Raw genomic sequence first — 25,605 nt, forward strand, 5'->3', positions numbered from 1 at the left:
CCAATTTCCTTATGCGTTGCTCTTTCGCTAAGTTGCAGAATAGCATGCTATGAACACGAAGCAGACTCAAGAAGAAGCAGTTGAGTCTTTTTGCATCCATTCCAATTAACAGTTATTGCTATGTGTAATTAAATTACAATTTTGTGACAGAAATGCCACATGATATGCACAAACTACATGGATGGTTACAGTTACAGAGAGAAGACTATGGATCCACAGGTCCCAAAACAACCTCATCGCTCGACTCATATTCATCTTCAGTCAGCTCCTCATCGCTCGACTTCTCTTCTGGGATGGCCCCTGCATCCTCTGGCTTGGCGTATTTCAGGCAGTATTCTAGAATACAAAGAGTTGAGCACATCAGAATTGCATTTGCATTACAGTATAATCCATGATACAATTGGATGCTCACCAAATTTGTATGGTAAGCTGTCATATTATGGATGTGACAATTGAAAGATGGACTTCACCTATCATTTTCATGAAAGGTATATAAATTTATTTGTAGTCTCTCTCCTCTTAAACAAGGTCTACTTGTTCAAAGATATGAAAATAATGGAAGGATAACATGGCACGAGTTGCATAACAAATTTGAAGGTGACCTAATGGATATAGCATAGGGACTTTAAGACTAGTGCCTGAGTTCGTATTTCCTATATCTACGCCACTAGTTGAGCCTCCATTCCACATGACCTAGAGCTAGAGATGGAGATAGAGAGTCCAACTTAGTTCTTAACTCGACTATTCTGCGGATCCTGGCTTGAAACCCTCATTATACATACTCTCTCTCAACCATAACCAGCAGTGGAACTTCTTACAAAATACTCCCTCCGTCCCCAAAGAATATGCACTTTGGGGTCGACACGAGTTTTAATGTAAAATTGGTGAAGTAAGAGAGAGGTAGAGAGAAAAAGTAAATAAAGTATTGTTAGTAGAAAATGAGTCTCACCTCATTAGAGAGAAAAAACTTTCCAAAATTAGAAAGTGCATGTTCTTAAGGGACGGAGGGAGTACATTTTAAGGTAAAATATTCTTTGGACGTCAACAAATCATACCCGCTAAAGTTCAATATGAGTCAACTTTCATCAAACAAAAGAACAAGCTACTTTTCAGGCTTTATTTGCTAAACTATATCCTTAACTTTTTTCTAGTTGAGTTCTGGGTTTCAATACCTTATGTGTATTGCTATAACAACTGGTCGCCAGGTCATTATTAGCAACCTGGTCGTGTTCGTTGTCTAGTTAGTAGATAAAATAAAACGAAAGACTCGGATATGGAACCATGCGAGAACTTAAGGGGGTGCTCGGTTTGCAAGATTGTATTCGGGATTAAATTTGTAGTGTGTTTGGTTCATGAGATTCAATCCCACAACTCAATCCTAGATGAATAATCATGGGATAATTAGTCATAGCTAACCCCCTATGACAAATAATCTCACAACTCAATCCTAGATTATATCTTGGTATTATTTTATCATGGAAACCTAACACCACCAAATAGTACTAATTTATTCCCTTTTGCATTACTTCCTAAGGCCATCTTTGTATTTATGAGCATGCCATAACATTTTCACTTTTATCACATTTCCACAAGCCAGAAGCCATAGCTAAGCGCATTCTCTACGAACGAGATCATTTGCATTATAGCCAGATCACGACTAACATCTGCAGTCAGCAGTTTACTTTTACTTGTATCCACTCCTATAGTATAAGCTGCCAATGCGATGTATGCATTGAAAGTTTCAATCTTGTGGGCAACATAAGATTTCAGAAGCTTGGGTACCTTTAACTCTTTGTTCATATGCAGTTCTGTCGCGCATCAACATGGCAGCAGCTTCCTCATTCAATGGGTCCAATTCATTTGGATACAAAAGTAGCTGAGGTAAAAACACCTCAAAAACATTAACCAGGTCTGCCAAAATCATTATTAAAGAAAAAGGTCAGTTAGCATCAATCAATCAAGAATTTGAGAAACTGTAATCAACAAAACTAATAAATGAGACTGGTTTATTACCATACATGGGGGTCCAGGTCTGGTTAATAACATCCAGACAAACTGAACCTGACCTGAAATTTGAAAACATGGAAAATTGATTCCTATATGTTTGCTAAAACGACATAGGATAAGAGAATGCATTTTGCAATTGAAACTCACACTTCATCCACGTTGGGGTGATAGATCTTGTTAACAAATCCTATGGAAGGAGACTTGTAGGGATAGGCATCAGGAAGCTCAACTCGTACCTTCCACACCCCGCCATGATATGGACCTATCGCGTTACATTGGAAATTTAAGAGACACAAAAGAAACTAAAGGGAAGTTAATTACCTAGAAACAGAATAGGATATGTTCTGCATATGCTACTTCTCCATATTCAATAGCCTAAATTTATGATCAAGAATCAACCATCTTCCACAAAACAAAGTTGAAATAAAAATCCAAGATTATTTCTTTTCGACCAGAGTTGAATTCATCTAATAAGCCAAAGTTGAATTTATTCACCTCCCCAGCCAAAAGAGGACAAATTACAAGCATCAAAACCTAGAAGTAGAAATAATTTCAATCTTGTAGCAAAAATGTGGAATAGAAAAGCAAAAAATCCAGTCTGTTTCCAATTTCCTAATCAAGAACCGTTGAAAGAATTTCTTCTGGATACAAAAACAACAATCTTAGCCAATCTATAAAAAGCTATGACAGAGAAAAGGCTAATGAATTGAATTACTGTCAGTGGGTCCATGGAACTGCACATAGAACTCCTGCATCCCATCATTCATCGTCTCCACCTTGTAGTCACTCATCATCCTATTTCAAGAGACCAATATTTCATTAGTATTACCGAAAATTGAAAAAGAAATCAAAGCCTTCTGCAAACCAAGAAAAGGGAACTACTGGAAATGGAGATGGAGAAGAAAACAACACTATATTTCAAGGAAATTACAATTTCATTAAGTCCATCTCTCGCCTCTTGCTTGGGGAAGACATGGTAACAATTTCTAATGGAAATTTCTGTGATTGGCTTGTTTTTTTCTTTACTATTTCCCTTGCTTTTTCAGAGAGGAAACAGGGAAGGGGCGAAGGAGAAAGAAAGCAAGAATGGGAGCTACTTTTTTCAACTCTGAAGAGAAAAAGGGTATCGTTGAAAGAACCGAATGAAGATAAACAATTGTGTGTGTGAAGTTAACATTTACTATTACGGCCCCTATTTCGCACACCATATCTGATTATCCATCCATCATTAATAGGGGAATGGATCAGTAGTATAAGTTTACTGTGGATTCCATTACCAAGATTCCTCTCCCAACCCACCAAACTACTTTCTATATATAGTGGAGTATATAATAATTACTACTTCTTCTTTCCGTCTTTCTTCAAATAAATAAAAAATATATTAATTGTGAACGTTTTGCCAGCCTTTTCTGTTTTCACGAGCAATGATATGCTATGTGAACTCATTATTTGTGCACCACTCCCATTCGACACATGTTTAGCGTCGTTCGTTTCGATTTATATATTTAGTTTGATTTTAATACGTTAAAAAATGTTATTGAAGTTTTAAATTTCACAAAAATTATAAAAACCAAAGCTCGATTTGCTCGTTTTCTCTATAATTTCAAATAAATTAGTAAAATAATAAATTAAGCTTTGATTTTTATAATTTTTTGTGAAATTAAAATTTTCAATAACATTTTTTAACGTATTAGAATCAAACTAAATATATAAATCGAAACGAACAACGCTAAACGTGCGTCAAACGGGATCGGTGCTCACATAAGGAGCTCATATAAGATATGTAGCATATCATTCCCCTTGTTTTCACATATTTTATTTTAGTCGTTTGTGGTGAGTAGTAAAATGTTTCAAGAAACGTAGCATATCATTCCTCTTGTTTTCACATATTTTATTTTAGTCGTTTGTGGTGAGTAGTAAAATGTTTCATACAGTTGGTTATTGGTCAGGGTTTCATTCCTTGCTAGAGGAGTACAATAAAATTCTAATTAATGATTATCTAAATTCTAAAACATATAGTGTTGTTTAATGATTATTTTTGTATTGATTTGTCATTTCAAATGGCGGGATAATTGACTTGAGGATATCTAAGAATATAGATTGAGGGTTACACTATGGTGCCATCTTAATTAAAGTGACAATGTAACACCATTTATAGCCATCCGCCCTCCTATATAGATAGCTGATATTGAATTGTAAGAATAGAGTGCGGATTGCTTGGCTGTTCAAAATTTGTTGCTTATAAGGGTAATTATGTCTTTTTTCCTTAAATTAAAATTGATGCGGGAATGGAAAATCCCAGTAAATTTGGGCGCTGATTCGTATTCTCTTCCACTCAGCCATAACTCTCTCCCATTAATTCAAAACTGAATCCATTATCTCTCCCCCAATCGACATATCTCTCTCCAAATCTCCCCAATCAGCGATTTTCTGCTGCTCATCTTTACTGCTCGCGACTCATCGGCGATTTTCCGCGACTCATCATCGATTTATGCTACTCATCAATCCCGCTCCATCAGCGATTTCTCCAAGATCAGCGATTTCTGCTCCACCAGTCGTTACTCTCTGCCAAACGTGGCTAGATTTCCGTTTTTTGTTGCTTAGTCTGACTGCTTAGTGATTAATTAGGTTGTATTGCGTAGTAATTATCGTGCTATTGCTTTTTTTTTTCCGTACTGATTATCACCAGCATCCGTGCAAAATTCAGTATGCTTAGTGTTTGTGTTGATTGATTCTTGTTTCTATTGTTCCCTAGTTTGCTTCATTCCATATCCGACTGATGCTGCTTTGTGTATACTAAATTCCTGAGTTATAGCCTTTAGGGAGAAAGGAAGAAAGACCGTGATTTGCGTTTTTGCAGGGTTGTTAAAATTGATTCATACCCTATCAGTTTCTGGATTGCATTTGTATGAATCCTTTGCTTACGTTTCTGCACCAGCACTCAGGAAGAATTCTTGTTTCTGGATTGCTTCATTCCATACTAATTGCTTAAGGTTTGGTGAGATTTAGTAATTGCTTGTTTTGATTGTGTTGGTTGCTTGTTTGAATTGTGCTGGTTGCTTGTTTGAATTGTGTTGGTTGCTTGGTGAGATGTGCTTGGTTCTATTTTAATCTTTGCTTGGTTCTGTTTTAATCTTTGCTTGGTCAGATGTGCTTAGTTCTGTTTTAATCTTTGCTTGGTTGTCATTCAGCGTTTTTTTGCTTATTACTGACTGACCACTTGCTTGATTGTTTGTTTGTTTGTTATTACTAAGTTATAGTAAAAGGTATTGCAATGTCAACTCATATAGGCCGCTTACCAGTTATATTGAAAAACTGGTAAGTGGCCTGCAACGAAAAATGCCTATTTTAATTTTATTTTTAGATTACCTTTTTTGTTCTTGCTTGCAGACTGCCTTGTTTATTCATTTGTTGGAGGAAAGCAACTATGTGAGCTATGGTCGGATGTTGAGAAAAACTAAAACCGAAGTGCTTGAATTCAAGGGGAAAACAAATGGCATTACCGAAGATATAGGAGTGTATGCTATGCGACATATGGAGACGTATATGGGGAGATTAATGATTGGAAGTGTGACCTTAGACCATCCACTACGGGTCTCGCCGGCGTCTCGCGTCCCGTCTCGGAGAGACGGGACCCCGGCGCGACGCGTTGCAGCTCGCCGTCCCATCCCGCGTCGCGTCCCGTCGAGCCAAGAGATGGGCTGTCTCGCTACGCACCTAGGCGACGTGGCGCAACCCGGAGTCGTGCGTGACGCCCACTCGCTGGCCCGCGAGTGGGCGTCGTCACGTGCTGACGCAATAAATATTTTTAAAAAAAAAATTCAAATTTTTAAAAAAATAAAATAAAAATAAAAGAAATTTTTTTTTTCTAACTGTAATAATACTGTTTTTTTGTTTTTTTCTATTTTTGTTATTTTTAATTAATTTTTTTACTCTATAAATACTCCTAAACTCATCCTCATTTCACACACAACTATACATCTATTCTTCCTATCATCTAAATTTTCTCTCAAATTTTCTCTCAAATTTTCATATAACAACTCAAGATGTCCGGCGACGGCGACGGCAACTACGGCGGTTCCGGCTCCGGCGGGTGAGATCTCAACGTGTTCGGCGATTGGGAGACCATGATCAACACATTGGGCGGTTCCGGTTCGTCAACGCCGGGGACCCAGGGTTCGGCGACGCCGGGGGTACCAACTACCCATTTTTGACCTTGATGCATATGTCCGTCCCTCCGTCCCGCGGTATTCGCAGGGATTATCCCAGATCCAGGAGGATTTTCCCGTTGATCCCACGCCGGGAGTAGGCCGAGGCGGTGGAGGTGGGCGAGGCGGTGGAGGTGGCCGAGGCGGTGTACAACCCCAGGCGGGCGAGGACGAGGAGGAAGAGGAAGAAGATCTAGGCCGGCATCCGTACAACAACCTCGAAACGCTGGCGGTGTACAACGCCTGGATCACCGTTTCGTACGATCCCATCGTCGGGAATCAACAATCCCGAAAGTGTTTCTGGGAAAAGGTCTGCGAGGTCTACCACCAGATAAAGCTGAAAGGCTCCCGCAAGCACAAATTTAAAATGCCCCGCTCTCACTTTGACCGAGTCGACCGACAGTTCAAAAAATTCTACGGCATCTACTCGGCCGAAGAGGCGCGCTACCAAAGCGGCGCCACGGCAACCGACATTTTGACGTTCGTTTTGCGCGCCTACTACCAGGACGAACGTCATCAATTCAGATTTGTTGATGTTTGGCAGGCAGTCAAGGACGAGGAACGGTGGGTCGACGGTTTTCGCTCCAGCTCGGGCTCAACCTCGAAGCGCACGAAGCATACGACGAGTGGCCAATACTCGTCTGGTGGTGACTCCGCTGAGGGCATCAGCCAACCTGAGGCTAAATCCCAGGAGTTTGCGGGTACGGTCGGCGATGCTGGAGGATCTGAGAGTGGGCGCCGTCGGCTGCAAGTGACGAAGGCGGCGAAAGCGGCTAGAGCAAGGAAGGGCCGAGGCGAATCAAGCCAGTCGGCCTCGGGATCGGGCTCGCGGGGAGGCTCGGACACACTTATGGTGGCGTACATGACCGCCACAATGGCGGATACTTCCCGTTTCTCGTACTCCCAATTCACGGCCTGGTGGAACGGAATTGTGCATATGGCAGCACAACTTGGCCTTCCGACTTCCCTCAACCTCGACCGCCTCCGGAGGATGATTAGCCGGCGGAGTAGTTTTTTTATTTTTCTTTAAATTTGTATTTTAAATTATGTTGTGTGTTTTTTAATAAAGTGTGTTTGTTTTAATTGAATTGGGTTGAGAAAAAAAATAAAAAAGTGAAATTGAATGAATAGTAATTAAAGGACGGAATAAGGGACGGAGCGTTGCAGGTTCCGTCCCTTAGTTAAGGGATGGAGGAAAAAAGGACAGTGGGGCCCTCAAATAGTGGTCAAATAGTAGTTAAGAGACGGTATAGAGACAGCGTAGTGGATGGCCTTACCAACAAGCCATCCAAGTAATTCCAGTTGCTCGTGCGAAATTCATTACAACTATGGTTTACAGTAACAAAAACAAGGTCGTGGATTACATGATGAGAAGAACAACAACCCACTTGGAAGAGGCATGAAAGAAGGGACCCGTTGATGTTGAAAAGATGGTGGTAGATTTCCCCAAACCTTGAATGGTGACTGGCATTGTTTTAAAAAAATGACAATTACTTTGTTTTGATTTGAATTTGTTCAGAATAGTGGTTTGTTTTGGTGTAAGGATTGCTTGGTTTTAGAATTTAGTTTTTCGTTGTTATGGTTTTTTCGTTGCTTGAATGGTGACTGACATTGCTTGGTTTTTGATTGAATGGTGACCGGCATTACTTGGTTTTTTGCTTGATTTTTTATTGAAGGGATAACTGCCTTAAAAGTCATGAACTTTGCCCGAATTCCGATTTTTCCCACGAACTTTAAAGTTGGCGTATAAAGTCACGAACTTTGCATTTTGTCTGGTATTTCCCAACCCGACCCGACCCGACCCTTTGTTTTCCGGCAATTTAAAATCCTATGTGGCATGCCTGAATTTCGACGTGTCAGGCATCGGAAAAACTCAAAACGACGTCGTTTCATATGGATAAAACGACGTTTATCCATATGAAACTATAATTCACCCCCAAATCCAACACTCATCCTTCCTCTCGCGATTCATCCACCCCCAACCATTATTGATTCTCAGAATCAAATTGTGATTCATCCTACGAAACTGTTGCAATCCCGATTGTCCGTGAAATCCCGTAACAAGGTAAGACCATAGCTTCATCTTAGGGTTTGATTTATGGGGCAATATTAGGGTTCGTTCGTTTCGTTGAACATGCGATTGATTTCGTTGGGTTTAGGGGTCGATTTAGGTTTCAATTTTAGGGTTTGCTTGTATTACCTATTTTGGACTCAATTTTGAGTATGCGATTTTGTGGTGCCCGAATTGTGGTCGGTTTGAGTGATTTCGACTGTGCAATTGGCAATGGGTATTTAGGGTTCATGACTGTTGAATTCTCGAATGTTGATTGTCTAATTTAGAGTTGTATTGGTTTTAGGGTTCTGCATGATGTTTCATCCACATTCTGCTTGAGGAAGTGTGGACTGGTTTGATTGTTCAAATGTTCAAATGCAGGATGTCCACTTCTTCCCAGCACTCGAGCAGAACGTGGCCGAGGTTTGAGGCAGTGGTATGTGATCACAGCCTTGAAGCTGATGTGGTGACATCCAATACAGATGCCAATCCCGAACGATGCTTCTATCGTTGCCAAGTCTGGAATGAGGACGACTGCAAATTCTTTCGTTGGATTGATCCATCATTGTCACCGAATCAAGAGTACTTCTTCATAAAATTGAAGATTGATAGGGACAATGTGCAAAAAGCATTAAGAGATAGAGTTGCTAAGCAGGATGCACTTGACGAGAGCCTCCGTTCCAAAACCGCTGAAGTTGAAGCACTCCAAGGCGTTGTCGCAGATTTGCATCGTCAAAACCGGAACCTAAAGGTTGTCATTTGCATTTTATGTATCGTCATTTGGCTATTGTCGTAGCTTAACTAATAGAACTCCAATGTAATAGTATATGCAAGTTGAACTAAAGTGTAATACACTACGGAACCAGGAATATTGTAGTGGTTTTTCCCCTATAAATACATTGAGTTATTTTGCGCAGTGAGTATTTTGCTCAAACTGTTCTACTACTACTACAACTAATATGCTATTTTCCGTAATCAATGACAAATGTGATGCTATAGGCATTAGGAACTTGTAATGGATGGAACACATGGCAAAAGCATAATATTATCCTGCCTCAAAATAACACACACGGTGTACACATAATAGTTTGGTGTCCAAAAAGCCCATAGTATTCATCCAAATACAACTACTGTTTCAGGCGACATACATTACTTTCTTCCAAATTCAACTACTAAAACCATCGGTCAACCATTGTTGGTGTTGCTTTGTTGCGTGGGGATTGAGCCATCCACAACTCCACGGCGTCCTCCACGACCTCCCCTTCTTCCATCCCTTCCTCTTATTGCAATGGTACCACCTTCTGCATTGGACGGTGTCTTCCGAGGCCTTCCCATTTTGGCCTATAGGGTGTGTAATTTGCAATGTTAGTAAAAATTGGAACAGAATAAAAATTGTGAGCGTACATTGATTACAACTATTGTGTATTACCTTTGGCTTTGGCAGAACCTCAACTGGCTCGTTTTTGCAAGTCCTGGAGTTGTGGTCTTCTTGTAAACACTTCTGGCATGTCATCACACAAATTTTCTTCATTCTATTGGGTCTGCCCGGATCCTTCTCGAATGGGTCCCTCCTTCGCACCTTCTTGGGCCTACCGGGCATCTTCTTCACAGGTGAAGGTACAACCGGGTACCCCTCAGCTTGAGGCCAGAGCTTCTCCCCGTTTATTGCTGACAATCCATATCCATAGGCAGATGTGTACTTGCTCAAGGAGTAGTATTCGTGGACATAATCATCTACAGTCTGCTTGAGGAAGTGTATAGCAGCGCATGCATGGATACAAGGGATGCCAGTCAAATCCCATTTCCTACACCCACACTTCCTTAATGAAGGAGTCACCACAAACCTATCTTCAAAGTGACTAACTTCAAAGTTACCACCAACTGCAGGAATGGTAGTACAGTTTCTACTCTCATAGACCATAGCTTCAATTTTCTTCCTCACCTTTGGACACACATTTGAATTTACCCCATCACTCTCTATGTCTACGCTTTTTCTGTAAAGTCTCCCCATCAGCTTGGTTCTCATTTCATCTAGCATATCTAACACATGTTTACTCCTAGCCTCCAGAATATAGGCATTGAAACACTCACACACATTGTTCAGAATGACATCAGAGCAATTGGAAGGTGTTAGAAAAGCCTTACAGAATTTGCTTGGGTTTTTGTCCATTAAGTCTGCATATGCCTGTCCATCTTCCTTCTCGAGTTCTCTGCAAGCAATCTCATACTCTTCGATGTAAGTGCTTCTAACAAGTTTCCAGAAGTGTTGTTTCAAAAGTGGACCTTTGTGAGTTTTTTTCCAATTTGCATAGATATGCCTTGCACAGTTTCTATGCTCAGCCAATGGAAGTAGTCTCTGTACTGCATTTTCCATGCCCTATCAAGCAACATTGTCAGTGACAACATGACAAAGCACAAAATTGACTGCATAACAGATAAGTGAGTATAGTGAATACCTTTTGCTGATCACTGATAAGTGTAATGCCTACTCCTTCACCCAATGTCAAATCCTCACTCAGAATTTTAATAAACCAAGTCCAGCATACTTCATTTTCAGCCTCAACCACAGCCCAAGCAATGGGGTACATTTGATTGTTTCCATCAGTCCCTAAGGCGGTGAGCAATATCCCACCAAGATATGTCTTGAGGAATGCCCCATCTAGCCCAATTACAGGTCTACATCCCTCCTTGAATCCCTTTCGCAGGCCACTAAAACCAATGTACAAAGCCTTGAAAACAGCACCTACATCGACATGTAGTTCGAACCTCCCTTCTCTGTCAGCTTTACTCAACTCCAGAACATAGCTCCTCATCTTTGCATAATGAGCTTCCACCGTTCCCCTCAGCATGTCAATTGCTTTTCTCTTGGAGTGGTATAACCTCCATTTGGTTGCATCAAGTCCTTCCCCAACTCCTTACAACTGAACTCTGGCCGGATTCTAAACACATGCAAGTATTTTCTGGCAATCCAGTTTGAGGTCACAATCTTGTTTCTCATAGCCCTAGGACATGTGTGCTCTGGTTCAAGTTTCTTAATTACTACAGAACCATTCATCTTCACTAGGCTCCCAGAACAGAACCACTTACAAGGACTCTTGTAAGCTGCCTCAAATGCCTTCGTACTTGCTCTTTCGAAGTGAATCTCCCACCCATTCTCCACTGCATTGTCTGTTAGAGCATCCCTTGCTTGAAAACCATCAATAAAGCCCATTCCAAGGCACAATGTCAAATTTTTATGATCGCACCGTGGATCATACATCACTTTACCATGCCTTTCCAGCCTTCTTCTCCCTTCATCTTGAGAATCAGTTGAACTGGAGTATATGTCACCTTCTTCAGAATTGTCGTCCTCAGACACATATGCACTTTTTTGCCCTCCACTGACTAGGCCATAGAAGATTTCATCAGTAACCACAAACTCTGTTTCTTTCTTTTCTTTTGTCTTCTTCCTCCCCTGTGTGTATTCCTCATCCTCAGACACTAACTCCTCAGCCTCCATGTCATCATCAGTCTCCTCTTCCTCAGAGGATGGTATATAACTCCCATCCTCCTCACTATCATATCCCACCCCCACTGCCATACTGTTATCAGCCTTATCCCCTACACTCTCATCAATTCTGTCTCTCATTCCCTCAGCTTCATTTACAACACCCAAATCCTCAGCATCATTGTCCTTACCTCCCACATCATCCCCCAAGACATCAGCATTAGAGTTCCTATATGCCTCATCCTCAACAACACTCTTACCCTTGTCTTTAGCTATATGATCCATCTTACCCACATCTTCACCCACACTCTTTCCAACTTCATTAGCATCACAATTCCTATCTCCCACCCTCTCACCCATAGTTTCAACCACTGACCTCATACTAGACTGGAACAATCTCTTCTTAATACTACTTTTAACACTCTTCTCCACAACATCTTTGGTAGAAACTGACTTCAACTTGCCACCCGTTGAAGTTGTCTCCTTTATACCCCTTCTGGTAGTCATACTCTTATTCATAGACTCAACATTACTCCTTTCTACTGACTCCGACTCAACCACTCGACTCCTTACAGCTTCATCTTCAACAATGTGCTCTAGGCCACCCTTCTTCCCACCCACAATATACACATCACATATTTGATGCTTCACTGTAGTCGGGAACTTCAACATTAACATCACCTCTGCATCACCCGTGATGTTAATAAACTCCATTCCCCATTTTCTCTTGAAGCATAGCCTATCCCAGCTATCAAACCCTAGCTTATTCAGTTCATCGACTAGGTTGAAGTAACCAAATCTATCTGGTTCAAAACCACTACCTTCTCACATTTCCCCACCTACATATTTCTCACAAATCCTCCCATCAGGAATGAAATGCCCACCATGGTAAATCCGAAGCAGGAAAGGTTTGTTCGGATTCGGCTTGTCTGGCCAGAAACCCGGCCACATCTTCATGTTGACGAAGCCTGAAGCGCAGCTCATCGCCGTCCGTCGCTGTTGCAGGTAAGCCAATAGACTCGTCGTCGTCGATTAGGCCGTCGTTGCTCGCTCTCTCGTCGTCGTCGTCGATTAGGCTGCCATCGTCGTTGCAGCTTGTCGATTAGGTTAGGTTACGCGATTTGTGGATTGATTTGGGGGTGGGGTGATTTGGGGGACGAATTTGAGGGGGGTTTTATTTTTGTATTTTTTTATTAAATTTATTTTTTATTTAATTACACAGTCAACAATTATTGACCATGTCAGCCGCCACGAGGCGCCACGTCAATTAAATTCGACACGTCAGCTCGCTCTTTCGTCGGAATTACCGTCGTGGGAAATACCAGATAAAATGCAAAGTTCGTGACTTTATACGCCAACTTTAAAGCTCGTGGGAAAAACCGGAATTCGGGCAAAGTTCATGACTTTTAAGGCAGTTATCCCTTTATTGAATGGTGACTGACATTGCTTTGTTTTTCGCTGTTGATATGGGCATTCTATATATGTTATGCCATGCTAGAAGAAGAATCAAGCAATAAAATTAACACAGCCAAACAGTTGGTTATAAGTACTACCTTAAACCTTCTACTAATACAAGTATTCCTTTGCACAAACCTTCTATTAATACATTATTAAAAAGCAATCCAATATAAAATGACATGCAATATGCGATCATTCATTTTGTTTACAATGTTAATGTCAAATTCGGTATGGAATCAACTAATACGCAATTTTGAAATACCAACACAACAATAAATAAGCTTGAAACAAAGCATCTGATATTCAACATCCGAATTCAAATAAGAAAATAAACTAAAATAAGAAAACATTCTAGCACAATAATATGCAACTGAGATACAGTGGACAACAACTGAAATGAGGTAACAAAGCCAAGTGATATAAGTAGTTCCCTAGAATTACATACTAATGTATTCTTTTTGCTTGCCACAATTTCTAGAGTCGTGGTGACACATTTCACCACATTTCTCACACCTACGCTTAGGTTTGCTTTGCAATATAATAGCCTTCTCTTTTGCCGACACGATACGGCTGCCCGCGTCACTGCACGAACCTCTTGTCCTCACCACTTTTGGTGGATGAACTTCTACTACATCTGGTTTTCCAATGAAATAGAAATCTTCAACACTTTCCTCTTCTCTGCAACATGCAAAACTGGGGAGTTGATCTCTATTCTTTTCCCAAAATTTTGCATTACAGCTGAAAATGCTTCGATGGTTTCAACATCAAACTTTTGCATGTAACCGAAGAAAATATCAGCTGCTTTATTACATGCAAGTTGCTTGGCACCAACCGAAATTTCGCATGCTTGGACAGGTTTGGATATACTTGACTTGAACCACCTCCCATTGTAGTACTTGTCAGGGATAACCTTGACACCCTTCTTGGAAACCAAAAATATGTGGCTAAATCCCTCCCTTCCGAACAACTTGCATGAGCATGAATAAGAATCTTCACTAATTAGATATGTTACCACATATGATTTCCCGTACATGTCCTTTATAGTGGAGATCTCTGAAAGATCATTTTTGCACACCCCAAGGTGTTGAATTTCTTGCCAACAAATGGTTTTAATTTGTCAGGGCAATCGGGCACACAAGCAACTGCGCATTGGATATGAAATAAGCTATAGTTTCAAAAGAACCAAGCAATAAATGGTACTCCATCAAGCAAACATGAGATGCAAACTCAATGTTGAATTAAAGCACAACAAGCACTGTCATGCAAACACATAAGCAATACAGTATTTTTGGCGATGCAATTGCTCGTCTATTAATAATTTTAAGTAAGCAACCTGAGATATTGTAACAACTAGCAAATACAAATGGAGCCCAATAAGTAAGCAACAAAACATATTTAACCAAGCAAAGATATTTTTACAACTAACAAATGCAAATGGATCACAATCAGTAAGCAACACAACATATTTAACCAAGCAATCTGACTTTTCGGATGGGGTTACATTTATTGTGTTCACATATCAACAAATACGAACTCCCTGAAATGTAATCACAAAATCAAAAACTTCTTTTCCGAGTTCAACTAGGAAGATGCAAATTTGGTAGTTCACATATCAGATTCGTGAATTTGACTTCACGTATAAAAATTCACAACTACACGATTACATAAAATTGAATCACATATCAAAAATCAATAAACTGTAACTACACAATTACACGATTAGAAGTGCTTCTTACCGTCTGCAAAATCAGTGATATTGGTGTCAGCGGGAACATCATTCTCCATGGATTGAGTGACGACTGAAGATTGAAAGGAGAAATACAAAGATTGAATAACCGCCTACATAGAAGAAACATAATGAAATTGCTTCTTACCGTCTTCAATATCAGTGAAATGAAAGTCAACGGGAACATCATTCTCCATGGATTGACTATTAACGGAAGATTGAAGGAAGAATTACAGAGAAGAGAATGCAAATAGTGCAAAAGATTAAAATAATTGCATAGACTGAAAATAGAAGAAAGAGAGAATGAAGAAAGACCGTGAATTGCGTTTAGGGAGAAACGTCTGCAATTGTGATTTCCAGTTATAGCCTTTTGCATTTTTTTAATTAATTTTTTTAAAAAAATGAGACTGCCAAGTGGCATGTTAAAATTGCATCTCAACCAAAATCTAACAGCTCAGATTGGTGGTACAGTATCACCCAAAATAGCGTTGTCATTTAAACATTTTCCTAGGGGGGGGATTGAACTTCTAATTATTTGGTTAAGGATGGACAAATCTTATCACTTGACTACTCTTTTTAGGTTCAGTACAAATGCATGGTTAAATTGGAACTATTAATTTGGGACGAGCGCGATAAAAATAGTCTCATATGTCCATTTTGAAGCATTCATGAAAAATAGTCTCATCAAAATATAAAAAATTTCTCTCAAATTATTAACAATATTGTTTCCATTTTTTTTCTTTCTCATACTTTATCTACTTTTTCTTTTTATTTATTTTATTTTATTTTATTTTATTAATTTCTCAATTAAATATGTGCCCCTCCACTCATGAAACTAGTTTCGGTGGTCGACGTAGGGAGTTTTGTTTTTTAAATAGTCAAAAGTTGAAGTAAGTGTACAAATTCGTCTTCAACTTAATTACTTGCACACAGGTATACTAATAAATATCAATTCTTATTAATACGAAAACTAAATAAGGAAGGTTAACTTATAAGTCAGTTTCCACTTTCCATGTTTAAATCTTACCATAAAATTAATGGTAGCGATAAATGTAAAAAAAAAATTATTAAAAATTGTATAATTAATTTGAATCAAGCTTGAAATTATATTACGATTCGACATAAAATTTCGGTATCACTTCTTTCTTATTGCTACATATAATATAATATAATATAATATAATAAATAATAAAATTAATTTTAATTTAAATTCACTTAAATTTAAAAATTTAAAAATATTATGTACATATACCATTAATCTTTTCTCAAAATTAGGTGATCCCTGCCGCAATTTAAGTACATTAATCTTTTCTCAACATTAAAAGACCCCAAACCCTATAAATAAACCTCTCTTCCTTCACAGCTTTCTCTCTAAAATCAAAATCAACTACAATCAACAACAATAACGATACGATGCCAACAATTCGCTTCAACTTCAATCAACAACTGCGATTCCGCCGCGGCGATCTGGTGGAGGTGGCGAGCTCGCAGGAAGGATTCGTCGGTTCCTACTTCGAGGCGACGGTGGTGGCCGATCTGGCGAAGGACGGTTACCTGGTGCAGTACCGCACTCTGCTGAAGGAGGATTTGTCGGGGCCGCTGCGGGAGGTGGCGAGCGCGGCGGAGGTCCGGCCGAGGCCGCCGCCGGATCTGGCGGAGAGGTACCGGATGAACGATGTGGTGGACGCGTTCGACAAGGAGGGGTGGTGGTGGGGGAGGATCACCGGCAGAAGAGGAGACAGTTATTCGGTGTTCTTCGAGACCACCGGAGATGAGATTTTTTATCATAAGAATCTGCTCAGGACTCATCAGGAATGGACCAATGGCAGATGGAGTTTAGCAATGTTGATTCCGATTGCTTAATTAATTCATCTTGGATTTATCCTAGGTCATTACTCTGATTTTTCTTCTGAATTGGCTGAGTATATATAAGTTCACATAGTATATGTTTATATTTTCAAAACAATAAAAAAATGTATGAATTGTGAAAGTATTATTGGTTGAATCTTGAATGATTTTGGATTCGAGCAATTATATGCCTGGTTCCACAGACTTGCTGTATAATACTTGACTTGCTGATTAGACTAAAGAGTATTATGATATTTGAGCTCATAAAATTGCAACTCAATCAAGCCTATATGTATGAGTTTCGTTTAAAGAGCGTTACTGACCATGATATTCAAATCTTGGTATGGATCTTTTCTTTAGTTTCACAAATTAACATGATTTGGTGAAATTTAAAGTGTTGTAACAAATAAAAACAACAATGTTGTTATGAGTTGGCGCCGAGTTTTGAAGTCATTTTTCTTTTTCGTTTTTATCAACTTTTGTCAACTCAATTTTATGTAAAAATCTGACAGATCAGATTTTTATTTTATTTTAAAATTTTAGAAAGGGATTATTTATTTTCCTAAAATAATTTATAGCGATTAACATAATGGTGTCTGACAAGTTAAGATGGGTGAGATGTTCAGAAAAATAGTTTTTGGGTATTGAATCATCATAAATAAACTGAGCATCTGATAAAAAAAATACTAGTAAATCAGTTGGTCCATAACATATAATTTTATTTACTTTTTTGCCAAAAAGTGGGCATAGAGAAAGAGATAGAAAAACTTATATCCGTTGTTGGCTCTATGCATTCCCACTCCATCGGCGCATTCTCTCTGATGCTTGAGCCACCTATAAACAAACACACAATCATCATTTTTCTTTTATTTGAATGCTTATTTTTTTGTTGTTGTAAGCATCATGGTTACCTCCTCATCCCAGTTTGTTCTCCACACAATCATCAGAAGAATTAGAGTTTGTAGACATGTCCCAAATATCATCCCTATCCATATTCCCTGCATCATTAATGTCCACTCCCATTACCATGAGAAAGAGAGACAGAGAAAGATAAAGAGAGAGAGGTGTAAATTGTAATAGTGGTAGCACCTGAACACCTAAATATGTTTTATAACCAAGAAGAAATCCAGCAGGTAGACCTATGACGTAATAACAAGTGAGATTAATGAAAGCAACCAGACCTTGCCATCCACCTCCAATGGCAACTCCTGCAAAAACAAATGTAAGAATTTCTCAACAGAAAACCTATTCAACAACAATTTAAAAAACACCTGATATGACTGGCTGAATGCTATTAAGCATCATGGTCACAGCAAGGAGATACGCTAAATCTCCCACTGCTTTCTGCATCGGCTTGCTGTTGGTGAAAAGGGACGCGAAATCATCCTTGGTCCCTATTATGATCACCATGCACACCAACCCTATCACCATTGATTCCATTATGGTCACATACACCGAGAACTTTGCAGCCCGAGGGTGTCCAGATCCAAGCTCATTCGACACACGAATGCTGTTGTAACAAGTCACACCACACCAGACTTAGTGGATGAATGCACAAAAACAAAACAGAATTAGTGGATATAAATCTATACATACCTTATTGCTGCATTCACTCCAATGAATAGCATGCCTTCCCATCCATTAAGATTCATGCTGAAACACCAATTTTACTTAGCTTCACACCAAACAATAACAACCATTCTTGATTTCTTACCAAATGGAAAGGGATCCCACGGCCAGCACCGGATCCTCCAGATGCCCTGTGAGGACGATTATGCTCATGAAGTACCAAATCTCCAAGCAAAGCATGAGAGCAGAAGAGACAGACAGTTTCAGAAAATCCCAAAGGCCTCTGAAGGCCATCAAGGACAGACCGTGCCATGTGTCGCCACACCACCCCACGACGTAGATCACCTGAGCCAGGGCTATTCCCCAAGCAGATATATCATAGGCAGCGGCAGCACCAACTAGCCCCCATTTCAACACTCTGATGAACAAGTATAGCAAACCAACGTGCGTCATCAAGGCGAAGATCCCCACCCAAGCTAGAACAGCCACCTTGCTTTGAGCTTGTAAGAATTTCTGAGTGGTGAAGTTCACAGCCAGAGAAAACATCTGAGGTATTATATACATGGAAAATGTTCCTGCTATTTCAGCAATATCATGCCTTTGCCCTAGTAGCTTCAGCAGCTGTTTCGAATAGATGTAAATAGGCAACAAAGAAACACAGCCTCCCATGAGAATTAGACATGACCGTTGCATGTAAACTCCGAGCATTTCTATTTCTCCGGCTCCATATGCCTGCCCACACAACGTCTCCAATGCACTAGCCATGCCAAGCTGTTCCAACACGGAAACGAAAAAATAAACACAAGGGAATCATTTGAACTCATCACAAATGAACAAATTTCAACTAACCAAGAATCCAAAGGATAAGTTTGCAATGACAGAGAGGGAGATGGCAACCCCGGAGAGCTCAAGATCTCCAATATGGCCGACGAAGATGCTGGTGAAGGAATTGATGCCATAGTTACAGAGGATGTTGAAGGCGATGGGGGCTGCAATGGACCACAACTTGACCGTTTCTACGTAGAACATATGTCTAGCATCGTCGAACGTTTCCATGGGGGGAGAGTCGCCCTCCTCGCCATGTGGGAGGAACAAGGAGGGCGCCTCGTGGAGCATGGGATGATCATCACAAGCAGAATGGGTGTCGGACAACGGCCTCTCGATTTCCAAGGAAACTGTCGAGTTTGGTGATGATGATGTTGAAGAGGGTGAGCCATTGCTGTCCAATGCTCCTCCTCCCCCATTTTTCGTAACCTTCTCAATCTTTGAAATTTTGCCTCCACTATAATTAATATCTCATGTTTACCAAGAGTCAAATGTTTCCAACAAAAAAATCTTTACCATGTTTCCTTTTGTTGCATATTTATATGGCTTCTGTTATCTTACCATCTATAAATCAGGCAATTCTTACAAGTGGTAGGCACTCTTCTTCCAGCCTGATTCTTCGTGACCTTTGAAATCTGGAGTCAACAGGTCAATGTGTGTATGTATAATAGGAATATATTTATGATTTTAATATATGGAGTATTCGATTCATACAAATTCGAAGCTAGTTATCTAGAGACAGAAGGCTCAACATAAATTTATTTTGAGAATTCACATCATCATTCATAACATCTTTACCTAATTTTATGCAGTACTCCTATTTTTAAAAATGTGTTGATTTGAGTTTGAATGGCATGAAAGGATTATGTTGCATAAGGCTTTATCATTTGTTTATGATAAATTTCGTTATTATGGTCTGTTTGGTAGCTATGTTTAACTAATCCATGTTAGTTAGTAAATTGGTTTAATTATCTTGTTTTTTTTTGTGATTAGTGAATAATACATATACGTTTGGTGTAGCTGATAAAAAAACCATGTGTAATAGGTTTTTGTTTGGTAAAATAGTTTGTAAATAAGATAAACTTACAAATGGACAAAATTACCCTAATTAACCCAATTAATTACCAAAACCTCTGTTGTTTATAATAAGAAAATAGAAAGATAAAATGATGATAGGCAATTGGCAAAGACAAGCTTCACAAATTCACAACCATTCATATAAGTTTGAATATATTATGCAAAGAAAGCAAAAATTTCAAGTTCAGAAATCGACTGCATATTTTTCTACGGCAAGCACTCAAAATTATGTTGGCTCCAACCTATCTAAATTTTTGTATATGAATTTTAAGATGTAAATTGATGGGTTAATAAATTTTGGGGAAAATAACTGCTGATGAAGGTTCTCAAACCGAGGGATTTAAAGATGTGAGCAATTGATGAAGGTGTACAGCTTCTAGTATAAGATGAACAGAAAATGGTGGTGGGAGAGAGAGGAATCGCAGCGATGGTACTGGGTTAGAGTTGAATCGAAGATGATGGCGAGAGAGAGAAGAATCGAAGATGATGGTGAGAGATGAATCGCAGATGATGGAGAGGGGAGGCGTGATTTTACAAATGAGAATTACGTGTGATAGGTAGACGTCACCACGGTTCGTGAACCACCGGTTCACGGTTCGGAACCGGCGGTTCCGGTTCAAGATTTGTTGGAACCGGAACCGGCCCGGCGAAGACCGCACGGTTCCGGTTTATGAACCGTGAACCGCCGGTTCACTTGAACCGGCCTAACCGTCGGTTGTTACCCGGTTCCGGGCCGGTTCGGCGGTTTATCCGATTTTTTTTTTTTTTTTTTTTTTGCATTTTGTAAATTGTAATTCAAGTTTAAAATGTAAAAAAACTTGCGTAAATAACATTAGAATGAAGCGATGTACAAATGTAATTTTATTGATACAAATTACAACTTCAAAATTACAAATTACAACTTTAAAATTACAAATTACAAGTTAAAATTTACAAATTACAACATAAAAATTAGAAATTACAACTTCAAAATTATAAATTACAAAAGACTTATCATATAACATATTAAAACATACTAACATATAAATCAAAGGAAGGACCACGCTGAGGCATTCCACAAACCGGCGGTTCCGGTTTATGAACCGTGAACCGCCGGTTCACTTGAACCGGCCTAACCGTCGGTTGTTACCCGGTTCCGGGCCGGTTCGGCGGTTCGGCGGTTTATCCGATATTTTTTTTTTTTTTGCATTTTGTAAATTGTAATTCAAGTTTAAAATGTAAAAAAACTTGCGTAAATAACATTAGAATGAAGCGATGTACAAATGTAATTTTATTGATACAAATTACAACTTCAAAATTACAAATTACAACTTTAAAATTACAAATTACAAGTTAAAATTTACAAATTACAACATAAAAATTAGAAATTACAACTTCAAAATTATAAATTACAAAAGACTTATCATATAACATATTAAAACATACTAACATATAAATCAAATGAAGGATCACGCTGAGGCATTCCACAATAGGCCATCTTGCACAAGGATATAAGAAAAGGCGGTAGTCCGCACATAATCTTTTTCCGAGCAAGTATACCAAATGGTGCTCTCAAATTAAAGACTTATCATATAACATATTAAAACATATTAAAACTTACTAACATATTAAAACTTATATCATATAACAAAATAAAACATATTAAAAAACTACTAACATATTAAAACTTATTATAACATATTAACATAGTAAAACATTTAATTTAGAAGTTTAGAACTTACTTGTAATCGAAGAGCGGCTCGCCTTCCCACCTCCTCCGCAACTTGTGCTCTAGAAGGGGCACGACGACGCCGAGAGTCACTTTGATCTTGAGCAATGCCCTTGCCCCGATCACCACCACGACGAGATGAAGACATGATATTATGGAAATTGGAAGTAGAGAATAGATAGTAGTGTTTATGTGAATATGACTATATGATAACGTGAACAAGAACAACGTGAGTAAATTATGAGCGCAAACAACGTACACAACTTGAGAGAATGAGGATGGAGAATAGAGAAATTGAGATTGAGAGAGAAATTCTTATTAACACAAGAATGGGGTGAGTAGAAATGGAAGAGGAGGGGGTATTTATAGGGGAAAATTGTGATTAAAAATTAAAAAAAAAATCAAATTTTGAAAAATAACGCCGAAACCGCCGGTTTAACGCCGAAAAATCAAATTTTGAAAATTGCGGTGGGAAACCGCCGGTTTAGGCCCGGAACCGCCGGTTTAACCCTGAAATTGTGAAAAGGCTAGGGAGTAGGCCTGAAATTGTGTCGGAAACCGCCGAACCGCCGGTTCGGAACCGCCGGTTTCGCCGGAACCGGCGGTTCCGACCCGCCGGTTACGGTTTGCATAAAATGAGGAACCGGAACCGGCCCTGCGGTTCCGGCGGTTCCGGTGCCGGTTCGAACCGCCGGTGACGGTTCCGGTTCCAGTTCGGAACCGCCGGTGACGGTTCCGGGCCGGTTCATCCGGGCCGGTTCGGTTTGGAGACGTCTAGTGATAGGGCAACAAATTTCAGGGATATGGAAGTAATTCCATATTACTAATCTGGTTGGAATTTCTAGGCGGATAAATAAAACCACCACTTTGTTGGGTTATATTAACAAGGTAAAACATGAAAATGAAGATGGGCTTGACCGGGCCAGAGTACAAACACTGGATAAATTAACCAACATACCATAAAGCTAAGTAATACCAAGATAAATTATTTTATCTTGACAAAACATGGCTACCAAATAGGGCCGGGAGTTAATTATGCTTCGAAATTAGGGGTTAGTTTCGATGACCTTTCAGAATATGAGATCGAGGCGTGCCTATTTTTCAGAATAAGGGATTTTTGATTTTTTATCTTTTTCTATTCTTTTTCTTATTATTTATTTCTCATCATTTATAAGTGGACTAAACTACCATTTTTATATTTTTATCTAAATTCTAATAAATCAACATAATCACATTTCATATTTTTTCCATATATTCTAATAAATCAAACAGAATCACGTTTCTGTTGAGAGACACCAAACTCCCATATCTTTACTCTAGAAAACCAGACTTGCCTCCACCTATTTCCTCTATCGTGCCTCCACTCTTCACCCTTTGCTGCTTCTTTTCCTTACTACAGACCCGTCTCCACCCTTCTAGACGGCCGCCTCCGCCGTTCGCCACCTCCGTCTCCACCCTTCTCTTCCCGCCGTCTCTTCAATCCAAAATAATTGTGATTCTATAAGAAACCTGTAAATACATGTATTCATATTTTCTATTTTCGATGCATGTGCAATATACGTATATGAATATTTATTGTGTTTGTCCACATATACAGTGTACATATATCATTTTTTAATATTCCGTATACACATATAAATTGTCTCAAAAAGTGAAGAATACATGCATATATACATACGTTAAAATAGTGTTATAGCTAATAAGTTTAAATTTATTTGTGTTTTAAAATCACTTGCTTGCTTACGCAATTGTAAAATCTAACATACATTTATTTGAGGTTTTGTGCTAGAGCATAATACATCTATATATAAATACGTTTGTTTGTGCTAGAGTAGAATGCATACATATATACATTTGTCTGTACATATATATTTGTTTGGAATTTTGTATAATTAAAAATTTTGATATATAATTCTTTTATTATTTGGTAGGATGGATCACATGGATGAAATTGATATTATTGACTGGGATAGTATAGAAATTACTCCACTTGAAGAATCACAGATTGGTGCTCCTGAGAGCTTGATGAATGAAGAAACAATGTTTCCATTTGTTGGTCTAACCTTAGAGAAACCTAGTGATGCAGCAGTAGATGGAATGAATTATGGTCCAATTGTTGATGAGGTAATGGACATACGAGTTCATGACCATATTCCTAATGAAGAGAGTGTATTTTATGATATGGATGACCCTCCGATGGATGTTGGAACCATATACACAAATATGAATGATTTTAGGAAAGCAGTGAAGCAACATGCTATAAAGACTCAGTTTGAACTAGAAACAGAGAAATCCAACCCAAATTTGTTCAGGGGCTTCTGCAAAGCAGAGAGTTGTCTATGGTCAAGTGTTGCTAGGTGGATGAAAAATGAAAAGCATGTGAAGGTATAATATGCTAACTTGTTAATAATATGTACTATTGATGTAACTAATATATTTGCTCATTTTAATAATGTGTGCATTTTGTAACTAATATTTTTGTGTCCCTGGTGGGGCAGGTTTGTTTGAATAAAGGTGCGCATTTTTGTTCATACACAGAGTAAGGACCAAGATGACATTGTATCATTGGGTTGGAGAAAAGACAATCCTTTTTTTAAATAAAGATCCAAACATGGGAGCAATTAAGTTGCAAAATGAGTTGCAGGAGAAGTATGTCGCCACAATTCATTATTCTACTACATATGCTGGTATGCAGATTGCACGTGAAAAATTGTATGGAACATGAGAGGACAGTTTTGGGAATTTGTTTAACTTTAAGGCAATGGTTGAGCTTAAAATGTCAGGGAGTGTAGTTGAGATAGGGTTGAAAGAGACTGAAGACGAGGTGTACTTTCAAAGATTTTTTTGTTGCTTCAAACCTAGTACCAATGGCTTCCTAAATGGGTGTAGGCCATATTTAAGTGTAGATGCAACGACTCTTAATGGTAGATGGAATGGACAGCTACTGGGTACTGTATTAGATGGCCACAACTGGATATTTCCACTTGCTTTTGGGTGGTTTGAAAGTGAGACCAATGAAGAATGGATTTGGTTTATGGAGCAGCTAAAGAGAGCAATGGGAAGTCCACCTCATTTAGCTATTTGCTCAGATGCATGCAAGGGGTTGGAGAATGTTGTGAAGGCGGTGTTTCCATGAGCAGAGCATAGAGAGTGTTTTATCCACTTGATGAAGAATTTTTCTAAGAGGTTTCAGGGTCCAATTTTTGGACACATGTATCCTGCAGCTAGGACATTTTGTCCAATTTATCATGAAAAGCTAATGCACAAGATGTACGAAGTAAATGATAGGGTGCAACCATCCTTAGAGACATATCACATCTTGCTTTGGATGAGGAGCAAATTTTCCGAAGACATCAAATGTGACTATATTACAAACAATATTGCAGAAGTATGAAACAATTGGGTAAAGGACCTTAAGGACCTTCCAATAGCTGAGCTAGTTGACAGTCTGAGATCAAAGTTCATGGAGCTCTATGCAAGGAAGAGAGATATAGGTGAAAGATGGGAAGGCCACACCATGCTTCCAATTGTTGTTCGCCATCTCAATGTTCTTAGTAGACAATTGGGCAACTTGAAGGTCAAAGTAGGTGGTATGGGTGAGGCAGAGGTGACTGAGATCACAAATACACACAAGGTAAT

General features: G+C 39.1%; 4 protein-coding genes and 1 long non-coding RNA gene across 6 annotated transcripts; 3 read left to right on the forward strand and 2 right to left on the reverse strand.

The window, feature by feature from the left end:
- Positions 1 to 66: 66 nt before the first annotated feature.
- LOC121798790 (ubiquitin-conjugating enzyme E2 4-like) lies at positions 67 to 3,293 on the reverse strand. Of its 2 annotated transcripts, none has more exons than XM_042197977.1 (6): positions 2,939 to 3,287; positions 2,723 to 2,802; positions 2,155 to 2,269; positions 2,014 to 2,066; positions 1,783 to 1,911; positions 67 to 336 (listed from the first exon to the last, which is right to left on the reverse strand). In XM_042197977.1, the coding sequence occupies exons 1-6, from the start codon at positions 2,980 to 2,982 to the stop codon at positions 206 to 208; spliced, it is 552 nt and encodes a 183-aa protein (XP_042053911.1). In that variant the 5' UTR covers positions 2,983 to 3,287; the 3' UTR covers positions 67 to 205. The 2 variants fall into 2 exon arrangements, with proteins under 2 accessions (XP_042053911.1, XP_042053912.1); XM_042197978.1 differs by lacking the exon at positions 67 to 336 and adding an exon at positions 398 to 470 and having other exon boundaries at positions 2,939 to 3,293.
- Positions 3,294 to 4,196: 903 nt separating this feature from the next.
- On the forward strand, positions 4,197 to 9,188 carry LOC121800438. The gene is made up of 2 exons (XR_006050503.1): positions 4,197 to 5,000; positions 8,650 to 9,188. It is a non-coding gene; the product is annotated as an uncharacterized LOC121800438 (long non-coding RNA).
- A 7,164-nt stretch (positions 9,189 to 16,352) lies between these two features.
- Positions 16,353 to 16,802, forward strand: LOC121800714 (protein AGENET DOMAIN (AGD)-CONTAINING P1-like). The gene has a single exon (XM_042200225.1). It carries the CDS (start codon positions 16,353 to 16,355, stop codon positions 16,800 to 16,802), a length of 450 nt encoding a protein of 149 aa, XP_042056159.1.
- Positions 16,803 to 17,480: 678 nt separating this feature from the next.
- Positions 17,481 to 19,814, reverse strand: LOC121799684 (protein DETOXIFICATION 34-like). The gene is made up of 7 exons (XM_042199121.1): positions 19,206 to 19,814; positions 18,502 to 19,127; positions 18,384 to 18,440; positions 18,059 to 18,297; positions 17,877 to 17,995; positions 17,699 to 17,785; positions 17,481 to 17,621 (listed from the first exon to the last, which is right to left on the reverse strand). The coding sequence occupies exons 1-7, from the start codon at positions 19,470 to 19,472 to the stop codon at positions 17,574 to 17,576; spliced, it is 1,443 nt and encodes a 480-aa protein (XP_042055055.1). The 5' UTR covers positions 19,473 to 19,814; the 3' UTR covers positions 17,481 to 17,573.
- A 4,084-nt stretch (positions 19,815 to 23,898) lies between these two features.
- LOC121800715 lies at positions 23,899 to 25,102 on the forward strand. The gene is made up of 4 exons (XM_042200226.1): positions 23,899 to 24,351; positions 24,465 to 24,480; positions 24,570 to 24,653; positions 24,750 to 25,102. Exons 1-4 carry the CDS (start codon positions 23,899 to 23,901, stop codon positions 25,100 to 25,102), a joined length of 906 nt encoding a protein of 301 aa, XP_042056160.1.
- Positions 25,103 to 25,605: the final 503 nt, after the last annotated feature.

The sequence above is a fragment of the Salvia splendens genome, chromosome 4 (assembly GCF_004379255.2).
Source record: "Salvia splendens isolate huo1 chromosome 4, SspV2, whole genome shotgun sequence".
NCBI classification, from domain to species: Eukaryota; Viridiplantae; Streptophyta; class Magnoliopsida; order Lamiales; family Lamiaceae; genus Salvia; species Salvia splendens.